General features: G+C 38.1%; 1 protein-coding gene across 1 annotated transcript in view; it reads right to left on the bottom strand.

Moving 5' to 3' along the window:
* Positions 1-20,249, bottom strand: part of PTPRN2 (protein tyrosine phosphatase receptor type N2) — a gene marked incomplete at both ends in the record, with an annotated part of 667,311 nt that overhangs the window by 399,184 nt on the left and 247,878 nt on the right. Inside the window, one exon of the mRNA XM_082310546.1 lies at positions 7,306-7,780. Within this exon, the coding sequence (XP_082166672.1) occupies positions 7,306-7,780 (475 nt within the window). The remainder of the gene's footprint in view (positions 1-7,305; positions 7,781-20,249) is intronic.

The raw sequence follows: 20,249 nt of genomic DNA, 5'->3' as shown, positions 1-20,249 counted from the left end.
CAGTATTATAAATGGATGTTGGAGTTTATGACAAGGAGAATCCGTGCCAGGGACTGGGGGATATATGCCGCTACAACCCAGCAAGTTGTCCTAGAGTGACGGGTATAAAATTGTCACTTTTTCTTTACAAGAGCATGGTTTCGTAGTCTAAATCAACTCAAAATACTGAAGACAAGCGTTAAGGTAGCTTAACTTTTTTTAGCTGCACTAAGATAGCACAAACAACACTACTGTTGATTAGAGATCAGGTTTCTTTGGTGATTTGCTTTTTGCAAGGTAAATAGCTATATAGAGTTCAGGGCGGGGGGTGGGGGGAACGACATTTTCTCTTTCAATAAAAAAACTCCCCTTCAATTAGAAGTGGATATGGATATATGTCCATTACGTACATGGATATGTAATGGACAAACCTTCTAAATGGTATTGATTTCTCTTGGAAAATATATATTTTGTCAAAAGTGAACTTTACTGTTTTGTCAGCTATGAATGTTTTATCAGTCATATTGAGGAAAGAAATGCTAAGATGACATTCCAGGCCAGGGAAAGCGAATGGACTTATATTTAGTGGGGAAACAAACAAACAAACAAACAAAACAAACTTGATGTGACAAAAGTTTTGAAGATGAGGAAATTCAAGGACAATGAATATTAAACGTGAGTTAGAAGATGTAGCGTAACAGCTCTTCAGGGAAGGTACTTTTCTGACTGCATATATCCTTCAGTACAGTTCTGTATAACTGCAAAACTCAGCCTAATGTCCCTTGGGGTATGAGACGCTAAATGTAGGGCTTACTCTAGCATACCAAAACCATTTTCAATCATGCCTCTGTTCTGCTTATTCATGCTGATCAGGAATTTAGCATACATATGCATATGCATGCAAGCAAGAAAACTCTTTCACATAAGTAGTATTGTGTAAGTAGAGGAAGATATGGACTGCTTTTAAATCTCTCTTGAATCTATGAATTTATATATAAGCAGTTTGAAGGCAACATCCAACCTTTTTTTCTTATAGTAACATTCTCCTTGTTAAGCCCTGTGGTTGGACATGTTCATCACTGTCTGTAAACAAGACTTTGGGACCATGCTGTCAGCTTTCAGGCTTACACAAAGGTGAATTAAAAAGTAGGTGTGCAAAGGGGTAACACTACTAGAAAAAGAGCTAAAGAGAAGGTTTTTGCTTCTCACAGCAAAGGAGGAAGAAGTAGTTAGAGACTAGGAAAGAAGAAATAGTTAGAGACTCTTCTGCTCCAGGGAAGAGGCAGCAGAACATATGTGGTTTTGCAGGGGGACAAGAATCAAGGATTATTTTTCATTGAGAAAAAAAGCCAAGACCTTGGGCACGTCTGTCAGTTTTTGGACCCTACAGTGTTAGCTGAAGAGGTTACAGCCTGCAGCTGACCATCTCAATGCCATCTCAAGGCAGAGATTAATTTCCTCTGACCTGCCCCATAATTCACCAACTAAACTAATGCTGTTTTCCCTAATTAGGCAATATAAACCAAGATAACTTAAGCAGTTTACATAGCAGGTTTACTGTGAGTCAGTGAGGGTTTTGACACATGGGGAAGATGGTTCTTTGATGTACTTTCTTTTCCAGGTTAAAAGGATATATCTTTCCAATAGTCCACCATGATGATATGACAAAATTCTACTGATTTCATTATAAAATTCAGCTGAGGTTGTATGCTGTGAACTTTTGAAATTTCCTTACAAAAGCATAGTTTTAAACACTTGAGTGCAACTATCATTAAAAAAGATTAAATCTATGATGCTGCTTCAAACTGTGGCAGCCAACAAAGATTATGGTACCATACTGAAATAGCAGAGTGCTTTGTACAGGAAAGCAAGTGTTCAGTAATGAGAGTCAAAGACTTAATCTCATGACCTATGCCAAACACTCTGGGCCAAGATATTTGGAGGTAGCAAAATTAGGACTGAAGTTTGATGGAAGCTCAGTAACATTTCACAGAAATCATTGAATACTTTCCTTCCCACATTTCATTGTATTGTATTCATCCCCTATTGTGAATGTAATAATATAGTAAAAACATAATGACCAAATGCTTTTGTTTGGGAAGGTAATCTACAACAGCAAATTGATCCAAACTGCAATAAGAGTTTTCAGTAGACTTGATCAAACTAAGTTCAAGACACTTTTTCAAGAAGCACAACAGCTACCTGGAAGATGGCCATCAGAAGATGTTACACATAGCAGCAATGCAGGAAATTAAGCTCTAGCAAATACCCGCACTGGCAGATTACTGCAAAAGCCTTGTGTCTGCTTAGGTATTGTTTCTGTTCTTATGTTTTATAGAACTATCGGACAATAGCCTGATAGAAAAACACAAATTATTGAAGCAGAGCTAATAAAGTCAGCAAAAAAAGGCCAGAATACATGTCAGTTCCAAATCAAAACTAAAACTTTTCAACTAAATGTATAAAGACACATTGCAAGGCACATCACAGTAGGAAAAAATGTTCTTGGAACACCGTTTGATTACCTGACATCAGTGCATCTACAAAACAATGAAAACTGTGATGACTTCAGTGACTCTCTTTTTCAAGAATTTTTGCCATTTATCCATTGATATGAATAACCCATGACATGCAGCAGCTAACAATCTACAAATGAGATTTTGAAGGTTTTTGCAATCGTGGAATAATATTTACAAGTAGTAATTTTTAGTACAGATCAAGAATCCACCTCTGTATTTCTAAACCCCTTGTAAATGTAGAATGGTCTTAGAAAACATCTTTGCCAAGAATGAAAGGTTTTTAAGTCATACAAACATAATTTATTAACATTCAATTTTAGGCAAAAGAAGAGAGAACGTGCCCAAAATGGCTAGCTGAATAGAGCCTTGAACATGAGTTTCCCACTATCCAGATGAGCTTCCTAAATACTAAATGATACTGACTGCTTTAGGATCACTCGCTCACTTTCCTACAATATTTTTGGAGCATTTTTGATTTGTTCAACTTCAGAACAGAAAACATATTTCTTTTCCCTTGACTGAGAACTGCTGCTTTCTAGCCGTAAAATGTTGAGAAGAATGTCATTCAGTTACTGTGATCTTCAAGCTATTAGGAAACATCTTACCAAGAAGTTGGATTCATGAAAAAAATTAAAAAACACTTACATGCCTAGTAGCACTATTTTTTTCAAAATTTAGACTCTCAGATTCTCAAGTTTACTCAGTGCTAATGTTACTTAGAGTCCTGAAAGTTTACCTATTTTCTGAATACGGGACCAAGACTATTAAAATACTTCAAAAGAGTGGTGAGTAATACTATGAAGTTTTTAGCAAAATCATAGGGAGGGGTTTCAAGCAAATTCCAGCAAATGGAACAGCATAAAAGCAATTGCATCATTGAGTAAAAGTTGTACAAACAATGCTCATTCATTCACAATAAAAAAGCTAGTTCAAATTACAGGAATTCAGCAGCAGATTCAAGTCAAAAGTATCTCAAAATTCTGATATGAAAGATCAGCAACCTGAGGTTTCCAAGCTGAAAGCAAGTTTTGAGCCTCAGATAAATAATTTGCATCTGCATTTGCCTGTTAAATTTTATTTAAGTTAGTCCCTGGCCATTACATCAATATTTGAAGACAAATCTTAGACAAAGAATTATATTTCAGGACATATATAATTAAAAGAGCTATATTAATGTAGCACTACTAGATTTTTATTTATTTTGGTTGTTTCATGGCTAGATGTCAAGACCAACTACTGAGATACTCAACAACATGCAATCAATACAGCCTTGTCATTTCCATTCCTTTTAATTTTTTTCCAAACTCACTTTTCTTAGCCAAGTCTTTTCTCTCCAGTCCACTTCCACAGGTTCATAGTCAATAACAAAGCAGTCTCAATCTCAAACAAAATGGAAATGGGGGAATGGGGTGGGGAACCACATGAGAAAATGAGTGGTCACAAGCCCTGTTCCAGATAACATTAACAGGTTTACTGAAGGTCCTCCTGGCTCATTAAATAAATCCGTTCCAGAGGAGCCTCCTGCTCCTCTGACGCTGCTATTCCTGCCCTGGTCAATGCCACGTGGACACAGTTCATCAAACGAACTCCTAAATACAGATTTGTGTCAACATGAGTAAAACTTAGGCATTATGTGCTACCTTTACTGAACAACTACAAGTGTGATTTAAAATGTCAAGGACCAAAAGCAATAACCAAAGCTAGCAAGTATAAGGAGCATCGTGTGTTCAGCATAGCAGCAGGAACAGTCATTGAAATGTCTATAACAGCCTGGTGAAGTGGAGGTCTGCATGAAGAGTCTTGCTAACTTCATGAGGTTCCTGATATGATGTTAATAAACGTCCATGCTAAATACGGATGTTTCCTCTTCTTATTATGGCACTTGTCCATGTTTGTATATCGTTTGCATATTATTGGATAAGGCTGATACACAAATAAGTATCAGTGCATCTATTTACAAACACCTTTGGGTAATTTAAAGAAATTATCATGAATTTATTAAAATCAGAAAATATTGTTGGAGAAAGACCAAAAAGCAGATGGATACTGCAATGGCACATCACTTAAGCAGCACATGTACTCGAACATGCATGTACCTGTGCACAGCCTTCGTACTCTCCCACTGACCCCTTCTAAATAGAATTGGCAATGCTTAGCCATGTTTCACAGGGCTTGTACTGCAAACCAGATTTCTCCCTTAGCTCCAGCTTCCAAACTGAAGAAGGCAAGTTGCCTTTCATAGCTGCCTTGGAACCATGATGACAGTAAAGGCATGTATATCTTAGATGATGTAATTTTTAATATCAGTTTCACCAGTAGAATTCCCCTAGTAGGTAACAATAGCAGCTTAGCAAGGGAAAACAGCTTTTTATTGTACAGCATATAAATCATGCTCCATACTCCGTTGACACAACTGCCAAAGCCAGCTTGCCTGACAGCTCAATGGTATGGCAGCAGTAACTTTGCTAGCAGTCCCACAGGGTGCTCTGTCTTCTACCCCAGCACCCTACTGACCACATATTAGCTATCCTCAGCAGCTGAGCACCATATGGATTGGTGACTACAGCTTTGCAAGACAGAGGACATATAAAAATATCTTTGCTCTATAAACATGGAAGTTTTTAATTTTTTAAAAAAAGACATCTGAATTACTAATTTTGCGACCTTTCCAAAGCAACAGAGAGTTGTATTCTGTAATACTTAATACATAAAAAATGAGTAGACTAGAACAAATCTCTTAAAACTAAGGCAAATTCTAAATATGGCTGGTGCAGAAGACAGATTAACGATTCCACTATTGCACAGTGACTACAAAGGCAGTACCCATGCACATCATGCTACTCCTAGAGGTAATAGTTTCCAAATCTGATAGAAAAATAGCTCCACATTTCCTTCTCTTGTATTTCTCCCTCAGGGTGCCTTGTTAGCTAATTTACCTGCCACTGTTTTGCAGCAATTCTCAGTGCTAATCTGCTCAGTACAGTCTGGATTGTTATCCCATTCAAGTCCTTTGTCTAATCCTGTATCAGATACAGCAGAGAACTGAGCTCATGTGACTGCACCCCATGCTTTCCAGTTTTTGAACAGTTCTGTGGTTTAGAGAATGCAAGAGAGAAACAACCTGCAAGTGTACAAAAATCCTGAAGCACCAGAGAGACTGGAGAAAGGTCAAAAGTGGAAAGAGGTGGGCAGTCAGCCTGGCAAATCTGAATCATCACTCCAATGGAGAGCATTTTAAACAACAAATACGCTGGGTCTGTCCTCACCACTTCCTTATGAGACTATTTAGTGGCTCAAAAATACAAAGGAAACCGTATTATTTCCTACTCAAATGATTCATAATTTTATGTCTATGCAACATTTAAAAGATAATGCAACGGAAGAAGTTCCTACAGGGCACATTATGTACGTGAAGTCAAAGCAGTACAACGCAATGAATTGTGAAACATGTTATTCCCTCTAAGTGTTAAGCATTTTTTTCCTGGTTGGCTCCTACCAGGAAAGGTGAAGTGGAACAGCTGGAGTATAATGAAACCAGCATGTGCCTAGTTTGTTTTGAGTCTAGCAACAAAATCCTCTAACCTGTGCAAGAAACTTACAGTGCCACCTGGATTTGATTTTACATTATAGTTTGTTCCTTGAAACCTATTATCTCTGGGCACCATACCAAGAATGCTTTCACTTCTGAGCATCCTTTAGATTGCAAGCATTATCTTTCCTCTGCTGCAACTTTGACATTTCTGAGTGTTCTGTTATAGGAAAAAAAAAAAAAAAAAAAAAAAAAATCAAAGAACGTTAAACTTTATAGATGACGATAACTACAGAAGGGATTCAAAGGAACCCTCTTACATATCACCAAAATCCATTGGGATAGTGGTGACTACAGTGTAAGAGATGTACCTGCTTGGCAATGGCTGAGGACCATTTTTTTCATTTTTCCATCATTCTGAACCACTGGAATAACATGAATAGTTAGGTTAGAGAGACAACAAAGTGAATGAGAACTATTTTCTAAACTCTACCTGATCCCCAGCCATGACGTGAAGACCCATCTTGTCTTACAAAGCAACGCTTAAAATGTATCACAGTATCCCATGAGATGTTACGCTCCATCTTCATTTAAATATTTGTCAAACTATCACATACAAAAGAAATCAGGATCTGGTCACAGTTAAGCAGCATCAGCAAAAAAAAGATGAAAATCCAGCAAATGGGTTGTTTGTTATAGAATGTCCAGCCAAAAGTAGCTGTAACCCCACCTTCTTGTATTACTCTGTGTCCACCTATCCACATAATTGATGGGCTCCTCCCCTCTCTGTGTTCTGCGCCAGAATTTATCTCAGTGTTAATTTCTGTGTCTATCTCAGAATTTGACCCATGGTCTTTGAATTTCTAGTTAAATACAGAGAAATGGGACAAACCCAGGCATTTCTATATTACCTATATATAGTGTGGGATGCATGCATAAAACCAGATTTGATAGCGAAGATATACCCATAATTATGTGTTGTTTGTAAAATGCTTTGAAAATATAACAAGTTACATAAATGCTACATCTTACCGAGTGCCATATATTTCTGCATGCATATGGAAGGTGGGTTGAAGAATGTGGGTAGATGTTTGCAGGGAAAGAGTAGTTAGAATGGTGAACGTTATTACTGTGAGTATTATGGTAGATATAAATATGTCAATAGTATGAGATATAACAGAATGTCTAATTTTTTTTTTTTTTCTTTTTTTCTCAAAAATGCTCAGTGAACATGAGGAAAACTTCAGACAAGTTAAAATAAGTAAATATCAACTTTACCATCCACAACACTCAGAGGGTCCTTTGGGTCACCCTGGGAAGCAGATTTATGATTCGGCATTTCAGGGGTTGGCCCCAGCACTCCAGACACAGGTCTTGGCTGGAACAGCTTCTTCATTTTAAAATCTTCTGCTTTTCCTTTGGCAAAAGTTCCATCAAAAGGGCTGACTTGTGAAGAGTAGAATCTGTCAGCATAAATGTGAGAGCCTTTAGTCCTGCTGTGAGAAGTTTTATCATTGCTTTGTGCTGATAAGTTCTGAGTGATGTACGTATGCAATGCAGCCATCAGGGTATTTTGGTCAAGCCCCATTTCTGACTCTGGTGAGAACTTGTCTGGCTGAGGCTGGCTGAAGGTCCTCCCACGGAGATTTTCAGCGTGCTGTTGATGGGAGGTTGATGCATGGGCCAAAGGAGGTGCTCTTTCTTTGGGTTTTTGCATCACGTAGTACCTGGTAGGATCATTATAGATGTAGCTCTAGAGAGAGTAGAAGGTGGAAAAAAAGGACTGGGTCATTATTACTTTGTAATTTTTGTTGTGCAGGAATCACAGGCATAACCCTTAGTGTTTTACCAATCAGGAAAACAGTAATTAGAACCTGCAATGCACAGGTAGACTGCAAACTTCAAACTGGTAGGTTTGTTTTAAAGAGGCACTATCACTTTAGTACAAATTTTGTGACACAGTTCATTAGATTATTAAAAAGAAAGAGATTAGAGAAAGAATGATAAAATCCAAACTTGATGTTAACTATGTATGCACCATTTGTATTCAGTTGCAAAAAGAAAATTTAGTATAACTATTTTCCCTCTGTTTTTTACTAAACATCTAAGAATAACTTTTTTTTTTTCAGGTTACTTACCAAAAACTGGCGAGTCAAAACAAAAATGCCTTTTTTTAAAGAACACTGAGAAAACAAAACCATTCTTTTGTATATATAAAATCCTTTTTTTAATTTAAAAAATCAGTTTTCATTAATCTTTGATTCATTTCATTAAATTAAATCTCTAATCAATGTCCTTTGACAGTATACAGAAATGCACAAACAGCCAATAAATTGGTTTTGAATTCCTTGATTAAGTAAGACAAGTCAGAAAATTAAACAAGAATGTATAAAATATTTAATTCATGCTAAAAACAATGTTTTCACCAAAAAACTGTTGAAAAATAAAAGTGGAAAATTTGGGCTGGCACTAGGTTTTTCTATTTTTAGTTTCAGATTTTCAAGCATGCATCAATTGGGAATCTAGCATTGCAAGATATCATCTGTTTTCACTGCCTTTTTTTTTTCAATGATGAAATTTAGTTTTGAGGAAAAATTCTAAATTCCCCTTAAGTACTTTAAACCTCTAGCCAAGACATTAAAGAAAACCTCATTAATTAGTATTACATTTACCATAATTTAATCCTAGACATATTTTTTGTTACGATCACAACCTGAAGACAGGATTTTTTGTTTTTAACAAACCAGTTGTACCCTTCCAAATAATTTCAAAAAAAAGCCTTTTCATTCACTCCCTAAATATATTTGCTAAATAAAAATTTCAACTGAGAGATTTACTTATATTCAGAATTATTCCAGTTAGATTCTTTGTTTATAATTCCTTCAGGACACTTTGCTGAAGTTGCATCACATGCTGTATATGTGTTGAAGAATAGGTTCTGCTTCTCAGATGTGGTTTCTTGGTTAAACTGTCATACAAACTACATTACAATTTGGGAAACTTAGGACAGGGATTATTTCAGCTCTCACTGCTATGAATTACAGTGGATCACTACTGTCCCTGTGCACTGAGAGTAGAATGATTTAGGACAGAAAGAACTGCAAAATACACCCAGAGTGCAGAGATCACATACCCCAGAGGAGAGCAATTAGTAGAATTCAGCCAGAAAAAATGATTATTTATATCTTTCCTAATGGATTTTGTAAAGGCAAAATAAGTAAGGCTGATAAGCTATTCCACAGATGAATAAAATTTTTTAGATTTTATCTAGTTCTTTATTTATCTAGTTCAGCTAGAGAGCTGCCTGGCTGAAAAGGACCTGGGGGTGTTGGTTGACAGCTGCCTGAACATGAGCCAGCGGTGTGCCCAGGTGGCCAAGAGGGCCAATGGCATCCTGGCTTGTATCAAGAATAGCGTGGCCAGCAGGACCAGGGAGGTGATGGTGCCCCTGTACTCGGCACTGGTGAGGCTGCACCTCGAGTACTGTGTTCAGTGTTGGGCTCCTCACTACAAGAAGGACATTGAGGTGCTGGAGCGTGGCCAGAGAAGGGCAACGAAGCTGGTGAAGGGTCTGGAACACAAGTCTTATGGGGAGCGGCTGAGGGAGCTGGGGTTGTTTAGCCTGGAGAAGAGGAGGCTGAGGGGAGACCTTATTGCTCTCTCCAACTACCTGAAAGGAGGCTGTAGCAAGGTGGAGGTCGGTCTCTTCTCCCTAGTAACAAGTGATAGGATGAGAGGAAACAGCCTCAAGCTGCGCCAGGGGAAGTTTAGGTTGGATATTAGGAAAAACTTTTTCACCGAAAGGGCAGTCAGGCACTGGAACAGGCTGCCCAGGGAAGTGGTTGAGTCTCCATCCCTGGAGGTATTTAGAAGAAGGGTAGACGTGGTGCTTGAGGACATGGTTTAGTGGTGGACTTGGCAGTGCTGGGTTAACAGTTGGACTTGATGATCTTAAGGGTCTTTTCCAACCTTAACGATTCTATGATTCTATGATTTATGGACAATAATTTTGCTCTCCATCTGAACAGTTTTATTTCTTCTGATAACAGTCAGTTGATTTTATAATATAATCCTTGCTTTCCAAGAGGGTTATCCTCCCCCTGAGAAATGACTGAAGAGGTTCATTCCATGATTCCATATCATGATTTGTAGATTTATAGCTTCTGCAACTTTATTAAAAAAAAAAAGGCATTTTGGCTTCTTTGGCTTGTGATCCACCAACGCAAGGCTTTTGATTTCTGCAAGTGGTCTTTAACATAGAAACGTGTTTTGTTAATGCCAAGAAATTGGGCTACAGTAAGACAGTTTCAAAGAATATAGAGCTAGAGATCAAGCAGCTTTGTGTATGAAATAGTTTAATGTCCCCTGGGAACTGCATCAAACAACAGCAATGTAGCTCCGGTTCGGTGCACCAGCTGCAGGGTATGCACTGCTCTGATCAACACCAAGAGGGGAGCCAGTTGTCAAAATATGAGTTGAACGCTGTTTACATACTTAATAGCAAATCCTAGATGTGAAAAACTACTAGTTGTATGATAAATAATCTCTCAATTTCAACCCGTCTTTGCATGGGGTAATTAACTCTTTAGTGTTAGTCGCTCCCTAGAAGGAACTGCAGAGGATGACACAAAGAGTCCCAGACACACCAGGTAGTGTACAGGGAATTCACATAAACTGCTGTCTGCCTTTCCCACCCCAGTACTCCCTACCTTGCCACCTTTTGGAGGACCTTCTGGGAACAAGGGAAGGAAGAACAGGGAGCTGGGAAAACAAAAAACATGATGGAGGGAAGAGGACATTCCCTGTTCAGCCATGGAAAAACATTAAGTCAATCCAGCTTCTGTAACTACACCCTAATTTGGATCTCTGACCAATACCCAGCTGCCTCTTTTGCTTCTAAAGCTTTACTAATAAATCAAGTCTTAGAGAGAGCAAAACTTTTAGACACTCTCAAACCACTTGTAAAAGATTAGGGTCAGGGGATGTGGGCTGGCATTTGATGAGCTATTTAACAAATCCAAATATCCTTTAACATTAACAGATCTGCGATTTCCAGCTCTTGCAGACAACAAGCACAAGAAAACACAACAAAAACACCAAGTGATTGTATACAAATTGGATATAAGTCAGTGCCAGTCCTGGGCTCAGAGCTGCACCTCTATCAAGAAAGGGCAGCATCTCAGCAGCTTGACAGGTCACACTTTGGGTAGTAAGGGATGAAATATTAAAAGTTCTAATTAAAGTACAGCACCAACAGCTCAGCTGTCTTCACAGTGCACTCAGATACCAGCCCATCTGATACAGCTTAGTCTGACTTAATTAAAGAGGTCTCACAGCTGTATGGCATAGCAATCCTCAACTTGGATGAGAAAAAATCCCCTTCCTCAGCCCTCCCATCTCATCTCAAACAAAACACAGCACCAAAAATGTATGTGCTAACTGAAATATGCAAGGTGAAATCCAAGTGAAATTGCAGCACAGATAAATACAACCCTAGACTGCAGGTTTGTGCTAAGTAGCGTGGGAAAAAGAACATACATTTTTTACAGAAAAAGAGAGAAGAAAAATAGCAGTTATATGTAGTTTAGAATCCAGTGACAATTTACATCTTAAGTTATTAATAACAATTGCAGAGCACTGTGATAATCTTATTTGAAGTGTTTTTGCAATCTAACCTCCTGAACATGGACATTGCTAGTCTGACTTACTTCAAAGTTAAATGGCATAATCCATGGTCAGTGAAAAGAAGAATCTGTAAATTCCTTTGTTGGTGCCTTTGGAGAAGCTGCTAACATTATGGAGAAGCAGAGGGAAACAGGGAGCAGGAAAAATTTTAAAAGAAAATTAATTTCTACATTGATTAAACTGGATTTATATAAAATACTGTTAGTAATTGCAAAAAAAGACAAACATTAAATGAAATGTGCAGAACTAAAAAAGAATACTCTAGTTACTATATAACTGGTTTATACTGAACACGGTTAGAATACAAGTCCCTAGTACTATCAGGAATATTTTTTTTTAATAGATAAGATACTGTTCAATTATCTCATGTCAGTGATACAGCATCTTTAAAAAGTACTCTGAATTGCTAAAAAGCTGAGTTTAAAAAAAAAAAATCTTATTTCTCCATCTGCACAAGATTTTCCTCGTCTTCACCACCTTTCAAATAAGCTATCTCAATAATTCACACATTATCAAAAAACCCCTCACGCTAACCTTTCTGAAGATGGAATTGTTAGGGCAGTGTCTTGTATGGTTCAGGTATGTAAGTAACTGACATTTTCTGCATGAGAGTTCACAGAAGGGCACATTAAATTACACCCTGCAGATGCACTGTGCAACAATAGTCTATGGACTACAGATTTTCCTCAAAAAAAAAAAAAGAATTAAAAAAGGGGGCAGGATTAGATACATACAACGCAAGGCACAGATAAATGCTGTTCAATTTCTCCACTAAGGGGTAGATTGATTTGAATATTTTGCCCAAATGCAGAAAGAATGGAATTAAATTTATGACAAAATACTTCCTTTCTTGAGGATGCATTTGCTAAATCTTGAAGGCATATAGAGCTAACAAAAATCTCTTAGGAATGCATAAAGAAGAAACCTTCCTCCCTTAATTTCATTTAGCTTTTTCTGCTTGATGCATTTTCAGATATTAATTCATGTTTGCTACCACCTAAATTTGGTTGCACCATGATTCTACCTACAATACTTAATTTACTGTGCCTATTTGAGATAGTGGCAGTATGCTCTCTAAAATTAGAAAAGAAAACCACAACAAACACTGGAACCAGGCCCTCTCTCACCAATGGTGGGAGAACATTAAAGTTTCCAAAGGCTACCAAAACCGAAATGATCTCATACTTTAACTCACTGTGTGGAATGAAAGAAGCTTAGCTTTTTCTACCAGAAGGTCTAGATATTTTGCAAACCCCACACACTTGCCTCATGTGAACTCACTACATGGTAAATACCATATACTCATGGGAACCCCTAACTAAACAGCAGCACAAGTGGCATTGCCTGATTGCTAGATCGGAGTGCGGGCTGTGAATTTGTACGCCTCGATTTACCTTTACCTTGAGAGAAATCCAGCCAACAATGAAAACTGAGGGATAAATGTGGGTCATGGAGTGGATTACAGCGCAAAAGTCCCTGGGATGGAGCTGAGTAAGCGGTACAGCCGTGTCCTTAGAGCATCACAGCTCAAGTAGCCAGACCTATGCTAACAAAGCCTTAATTCTTTCAGGCTGTGAGCTGCTGTTCCCATACAGTGCTGCCCTGTCAGGAGGATATCTTAGCAGGCTTCCAGCTAGCTTCAAGCTAGCTGAAAGGGGGGAACTCCTCTTTACAAGCCTCTGTGTGCTGTAGACACAATGTTACACACTCTGCACCAAATTCAATGTTAGGTTTGTCTGAAAATAATAGGTAAAGCCAATGAAAGAATTCAATTTTCTCAGCAATACTGGAGTAAAAGCCTTTTCTACCAGCTGACAATGACCTTGTCACTTACTATAGATTATGATATTATACCATGCAAGAAATCACTGCATAAAAAACAAGAACTTAGAAGACTAATTCAGAATCCAGAAACCGGTAAAGAGGCCAAAACAGTGCCTCCTGAAGCGATGGGATAGCATCAAGCCATGGTCTTTTGACATATTCACAGGCTTAAGGCAACAGGCGCCGTTACAGTCATCTCATCTGACCTACTATTTCACTAATAATTTTCTGTAATTATCTCCTATTTTCTTTCTGAGAATTACAACAGCTTTGAAACCATTTAAGAACTATATCAGAGAAGTAAAGATGGCAAAGATTGTTAATTAACACCCTGTAGTTTGCAGTGTCAAAAGCTTGATCAAGCAAAAGCGGTCCTCGGAGTCTCCTTTGATCAAAACTAGTGATGACTTTGCTTCCTAATTCTCGTTGTGAAACTGCAGTGTAACAGGATTGTCTGGGGTCTGACTATACCACTCAATAATCTACACTGCTGTTCAGTTGACTGAGATTGGATTGTGAGCAGCACATTTTACCACTCTCAAACAAAACAACCCTCCAAAACAAAAGAAAAAAGAGAGAAGATAAATACATTGGTTTATTTCATGTATAAGTTACTATTTAAGAAATTCACTTTTATGTCTCAAATGTTCCCAGTTGCGCTTGGTCTCCTTTGGGATGCACTTAGCTGTATGCTTACCCTTCAACCTTCTCCAACAGACTCTCCTGCATAAATACTTTTTATAGTTAGTTGCCATTTCTTGTACTGCTGAGGAACTCGCTAGCTTTAGTCTTCATAACTTACTACTAGTTGTTCTTTCTGTTTCTGACAAATCTCCATCCTGGGGGTTAAAACAAAGTTTCTAAAGTATTTCCTTTGGTGTAAAAGGAGTGCTGGATTGTCTTTCCTTGGCATTGATCATTAGCTCACCACAAACAGAAATGTTAGTTTTACACATTAGGTTACATGATAACCTGGCTTGTCTCCACACTTAAAGGAGCAGAGAAAAATGATGGGTGGATGAACCCCAATAAACAGAACAATGCCAAGGGGCCCCTGCCCCAGCTCCTCCCCAGGCCATCACAGCAAGCCATCAGCCATGATGTCCAGGAGTGCCACCCACCAGATGGGTCAATGGGAGAAGTCCTTTGCAGATTGAAGGGGTTAGTGCCTACAGGGGTGTGGGACTCCTTATGGGATGCCAAGAAGACCATCTTGTTGTTGTACAAGGCATATTATGGGATGTTTAGAGAAAGGACCAGAGAGGGAGGAATCAAGGTGGATTGGGAAACAGCTGTGGTAAACGGCAGGAAAAGGGAGTAAAAGGGTCTGGTAGCATGTAAGCAGGCTGGTCAGTATACTTGTCTGACCATGCCTTATGTCTGATCACCACAGTCTGTCCTGTCTTCTCAATAAACTCCGTTTCTAACTGTTTTTTCTGGGTGAGAAGCTCTCTATTCTGTGTGCATGTGTTTGTGTATGGTGGTCTGAGTGCCAACAACTGGAGCCAGATCATGGGTCCCGTGGTGCCTATTGGCAGTGCCTGCTCCACTTGGCTACCGGCTAGAAGTGAGGACATGAAGCTAAAGCAGCTTCAGCTCTGTCAGGCTGCCGGGTTCAGCAGCTCCCTAACATTACTAATAGAAAACAAAAAGTCACAGTCAGCCCCCAGTGGATGGTGGAAATTGTGCAGCATGGCCATCAGTGCCGATAGATGTACCCGGGTTTATCAGCTTCCCTTGTCTGAGAAGAGTTTGCTCATATGTCAATAAGTCTGTTACTTAAGGTTTCAGTGAATGATGTTTAAACACATTTTCTGTAGGCATATGCTAGTATATTGAGCTAACTCGTTATCTAAAGATGACTTACATAGAAACATGAAGATCTTCATCTGCCAAAAGCTGAGTACATTAGCACCAATTCAATATATTTATAACTCTAACATATGAATCTAGACACTACTTTTACCCAAAGAAATGCAAGTAGACAGAGATCTGCAGGATCCATGTCTATAACATTGTTTTACAACCCGAATGAAAGCAACCAACCATTTCCTAGAAAACTGCTAGAGGTAAGGTGAGCTTTTTCCCCTCACAAAAAACATTTGTTGCTTTGTCCTGAAATATATACACCAGCACACTCACATAGAGGTTAGGTAAAATAAGTTTAAATTTTTGTGAACTTTGTCCTCTCATTTTATAAGTATGATCTAAAAATAAATATGGAATACATATTAAAATTTGTACCAGCTCCACCATCTTCTATTTACTGAGCCCGGTGTACTGAAGTACAGTGAGTAAATATTTGCAAGACAAATAGCAAGCTTGCAGGAGAAAGGACAGCAAAAAAACTCCAAACACGTGGTATTTGGCAAAAAAGAGTTGATTTTGAAGGGGTGGGGAGGGATCTGAAAAAGAAGTAAATCTTATTGTCCGGTCAGTATTTGAGATTTTAAAACTATCAACCTATGTTTCATCTGGAAATTACTAGAAATTAATGAATTGGCCTTTTAAATAAGCCTCCAGGCCTACACTGATCATTTATAATATCATTTCTACAGCACTTGTATCTTCAAATCATTGTACAAATAACTAATCTTTACAAGATGACAAATCTTTACAAGCTGTGTGATAAGGGAAATTATGATTTCTATGTTAAGACTTGGAAATTCTGTCACTACATCATACATAAACTGATAGGGTGTAGGTAAAGGTGGGTGTTAGGTCTAAGACCAGAAGAGCACGATACTGGCACTAGAATCTTCACTTGCCAAATTATTAAGCTCAAAAATTAAATCACAGATCACATCAGATTGCCAAACTGTGTATTTATGCTGCAAACAAACTGATTGTAATTTTACTAGCCTCTGTAGCCATGATCTGTTAGATCTTCAAATGTATGGGTACCAGTCCTCCCAGAAAAAATTGCTATTTAGATCAGATTCATGCAAGATAGAATTTACCACATCTAATTTTATATATTTAAATTAGAATGGATGTATCACAACTTGGAAATTCCTTTTTTCTTTCCACTGATCATAAAATGAGTTTAGGCTGACTTGCACCAATACAAACATCTGTATTTAGTCAAATGAATTCTGCTCCAGTGCTTATGGGGTTTTGTTTTTTCACTGGGTTTTAGGGTTGGTTTTTTGTTTGTTTTTTTGTTTGAGGTTTTGTTAAGGGGACTTTCATGTTTCTATTTTGCTGAAAAGAGCCATGGAGGGGAGAATGATCCAAAAGATGAAATACTTATCTGGGATTTGAGGCTTGACTTTTAGTCTACACTCTACCAAAGAATTCTTGCATGACCTCAGAAAAGCTATCTAATCTGTCTGTGAAATAGGGGTCTTAGTTCTTCCCTATGTTGTAACGGCATTAGGTAAATAAATACATCAACGCTTGAGAGATGTTCAGATATTACTCTATTGGTTGTTGTATAGGCATGCCGACAGACAGGCAATTATATAACTTCAGAGAGACACCCCTTTATCAATTATTCCTGATATTTTCATGAACATGTTTATGCACAGGGTGAATTACATTTTTCTTACTTATACATAATCCCACATATATGAAATATTAAATTTTACATTTATATCAGCAGAATTTAAGTGTATACATTGCAGAAAGCTTTTTGACTTTTCAGCAGTAAGCCATCAAATCAATTTCTGATGATCTTCATTCAGTACTGTATTTTAATCAGTGTTAGGCAAATAAGGGTCCCGCTTTTTTGAATTAAAGCTCCAGATTAAAATGAGCAATGACTGCGTAATTTCTTACTAGTTAATCACAGTAATTATTATTTGCAGATAAATTCAGAGTACGTCTTTGAGCACTCGTGCACTCAGATTTTCTAAAATAAATAATAATCCTTTTTAGTATTTATCACATATCCTAGTTCTTTCGGGAGATCAATTACAAAGCCCCAAACAATTGATTTTCAACCCAGCAAAGCTGTAAGTACTCTTCCCTGTATGTGAAAGGGGAAAAGAGGTGGAAGGTTCTCTCTTGTACCAAGGACTAAAATATAAGCCTTACCAAATGCCTTGTCTAACCTTCATACCCTTCTAGATTCCAGCAGACTGACTCTGCCTCAACAGTTTTTATTTCCATGTTCTCCCATTTCAGCACCATTGTACTGCTGATCTAACAACCAGCCATACCCCTCTGCTGCTAACCAGTCACTTTTTCTTTTTCCCGTCATGATTCTGCAAAGACCTTTAACTTTATTAGCGACTTCTTTGATATAAAGATTCTGTTTTATTCCAAAGTCTTTGCTTTACAACTCACAAGAATACGTGAGACTTGGAGATTTCTGTAATCACACTTTTTATACATAAAATTTACCCTAAAACTTAATGCAAGTACAAAGAAACAGAAAGGCAGAGAAACAGAGAAACAGAAAAAGTAGCAAATGGATGAAAGTCCCTGAAGACTCTAAGACAATCCTTTTTCTCTCTTCTTCCCAACGCTACGTACTAAGGTCTGAATGGCACACCAGCCTGAGGAAGACCTTAGCAGCAGTTAGGACCCATGTCTGAAGACATCAGAGGCAAGTCAAGATGAAAGAATAAGAGCAATTACATGCATCTTCTAGCCCTAGAAACCTAAACCATAAAACAGAGACCCCTGCAACAAGAAATGCAGCACTAGCATAAGGCAACCTCCTTATTCCTACAGCCTGTCCAGAAGGTTTCCCAGAGGAGCCGATGGAGTGCCCAGCCCCATGTGGCACGGTGGACACGATTGCTGCCTGCTATAGCCACTACATCTGAAATGAGCCCAGTGCAGTGCTATGTTACCAAAGCAGTGGACTTTTGCCAGCCTGAGGCATTAAAAAATTCACAAGTCAGGCTACCAGAAGGCAAGAGAATATGTAAAAATGATAGCTAGTTCAAGAAAAAAGCAAGCAGTTCCAGCTAAAAATGATAGCTAGTTCAACCAAAAAACAACCATTTCTGGGTGAGTTATTTTTATTTTCTTCCTGATTTTGAGACTTTTAAGTACATTTGGATCACATTTCAAATCTTTTCTCTTTCTATGATGACTGGAAAACTATTCTCGGTCGGATGAAAGCAGTATAATTGAAATCTCCTGTAACTATTCAACTGCAGGCATTTGGATTTTTTAAAAAACTATAATGTAAGATCATTCCTCACTGCCTAGGTTAATGGCTGGTGAAAAGTAGACAACGGGAGTATTTGTTTCCATACTGATCATTTTTGCTGCCTCTCTTTTTGCTTTGTTGTAATGGCCGCTGTGGACATAGCTATTTTTTTTCTTTTTCCACCTCTTTTATTTAAGGATTTCCTCAAGGCTTCCCACATGCCTGGCTATGCAAACGCTCCCACAGAGCTCACCAGCAGGGCTGCCATCAGCAGCAAAGCAAGCAACGACTCCTTTTACAGCTGACTTGCTTTGGTAATATAACCTATGTGCTGTCCCTTCGAACCCAACAAAACTCTGCTTCTCAGTTTCTGTAGGAATACCAATGGTGTAGTGGTTTTTTTCAGGGTTTTGGTTTTGGGCTTTTCCTCTATGACAGCAGTTTGTTCTAACTGGAGGGGAGAAGAGCAGAGGAATTCACACGTGATTTGAAGCCTCTGCATTTCTTGCCTCTGTATATAAGATAAACCAAGCTTTCTCATTATGTGTATGTGCCTGGCTATATGGTATTTTCCATACTAAATCCAGGTTTGGTAGAAAAGAATCACAAAGACTGATAATGCAGCATTTTGTGAATGGTAAAACCTTCATTAAGCCCAAGTGGGTGAAAAAATCCCAAACACAAAAACCCACTAGCTAATGCTGAAGGAACAAATGCCACCAAGCGCCCATTTTCTGAACAACTCTTTTCAGCTGAACTAAAGTGAAATGTTCTTTACAACTGTAATCCTCAGGAAACAGACCCACGAAATCTTCTGATTTGCTGCTGTTTATCCACTGGCAGAGTCATTATCGGCTGGCTAGATTACAGCCTGCAGTAGATACCGTCTAAATACTGAGAAAAAATTCTAAGTTAGTGATGAACTTCAAGTGCTTCAAAAATCACTCAAAGAAGCTCTTGCAATAAATGGTGGGCATTATAGGAATTTTGGTCCATCACAGGATTTAAGTTTAATAGTGTTATTTCTGTCCCTGTTGTATCAAGCCTTAAGCTGACAGTTGTTTGAACAAGGGAAACAGAAAAAAAGTTACCTGTTTTAGGTTTTGCTGTGTCTTATTTTACAGTTTTATGCATAACTGTATGTGTGGTGTCTACTTGGTAATGTAGCTCTGTAGTTTTATCTGATTATACATGTGGAAAATAGTAGGAAAACTAAAGACCAAAAGTCTGTAAAACAGTTTGATTAAAAATATTTATGTTAAGATACTAAATAACACATCTGGAGTATAACAAATATTTTAAAGCCTCTTTGTCTTTTTTCTTCCTTTGTTTTACTCTTGGTCAGAGTCCTCTGATGACAGTTTTGGAACAAGGCAGAATCCACTCAAGAAGTCTGCCTAGAAGCACTGAATTTCTACAAGATTCAGCTATGCTTCATAGCAGGTAAGGTATCAAAGCAACCAGAGTAGTGTTACAGCTCCTACTCCCCGACAGCAAGAATGAAGTGACAGAGGTAAATATATACTTGAAAGAAAATTATTTTTAAGAAGGGCAAAGGCCCAAAAGCTGAAATTCTAAGTTTAAGTAGGGTAAAGTACCTCTGTCT

Source organism: Platalea leucorodia (genome assembly GCF_965183815.1).
Source record: "Platalea leucorodia genome assembly, chromosome: 1".
NCBI lineage: Eukaryota > Metazoa > Chordata > Aves > Pelecaniformes > Threskiornithidae > Platalea > Platalea leucorodia.
Note: the sequence above shows the minus strand (reverse complement) of the source record. Positions and strands in the feature narration are given on the sequence as shown.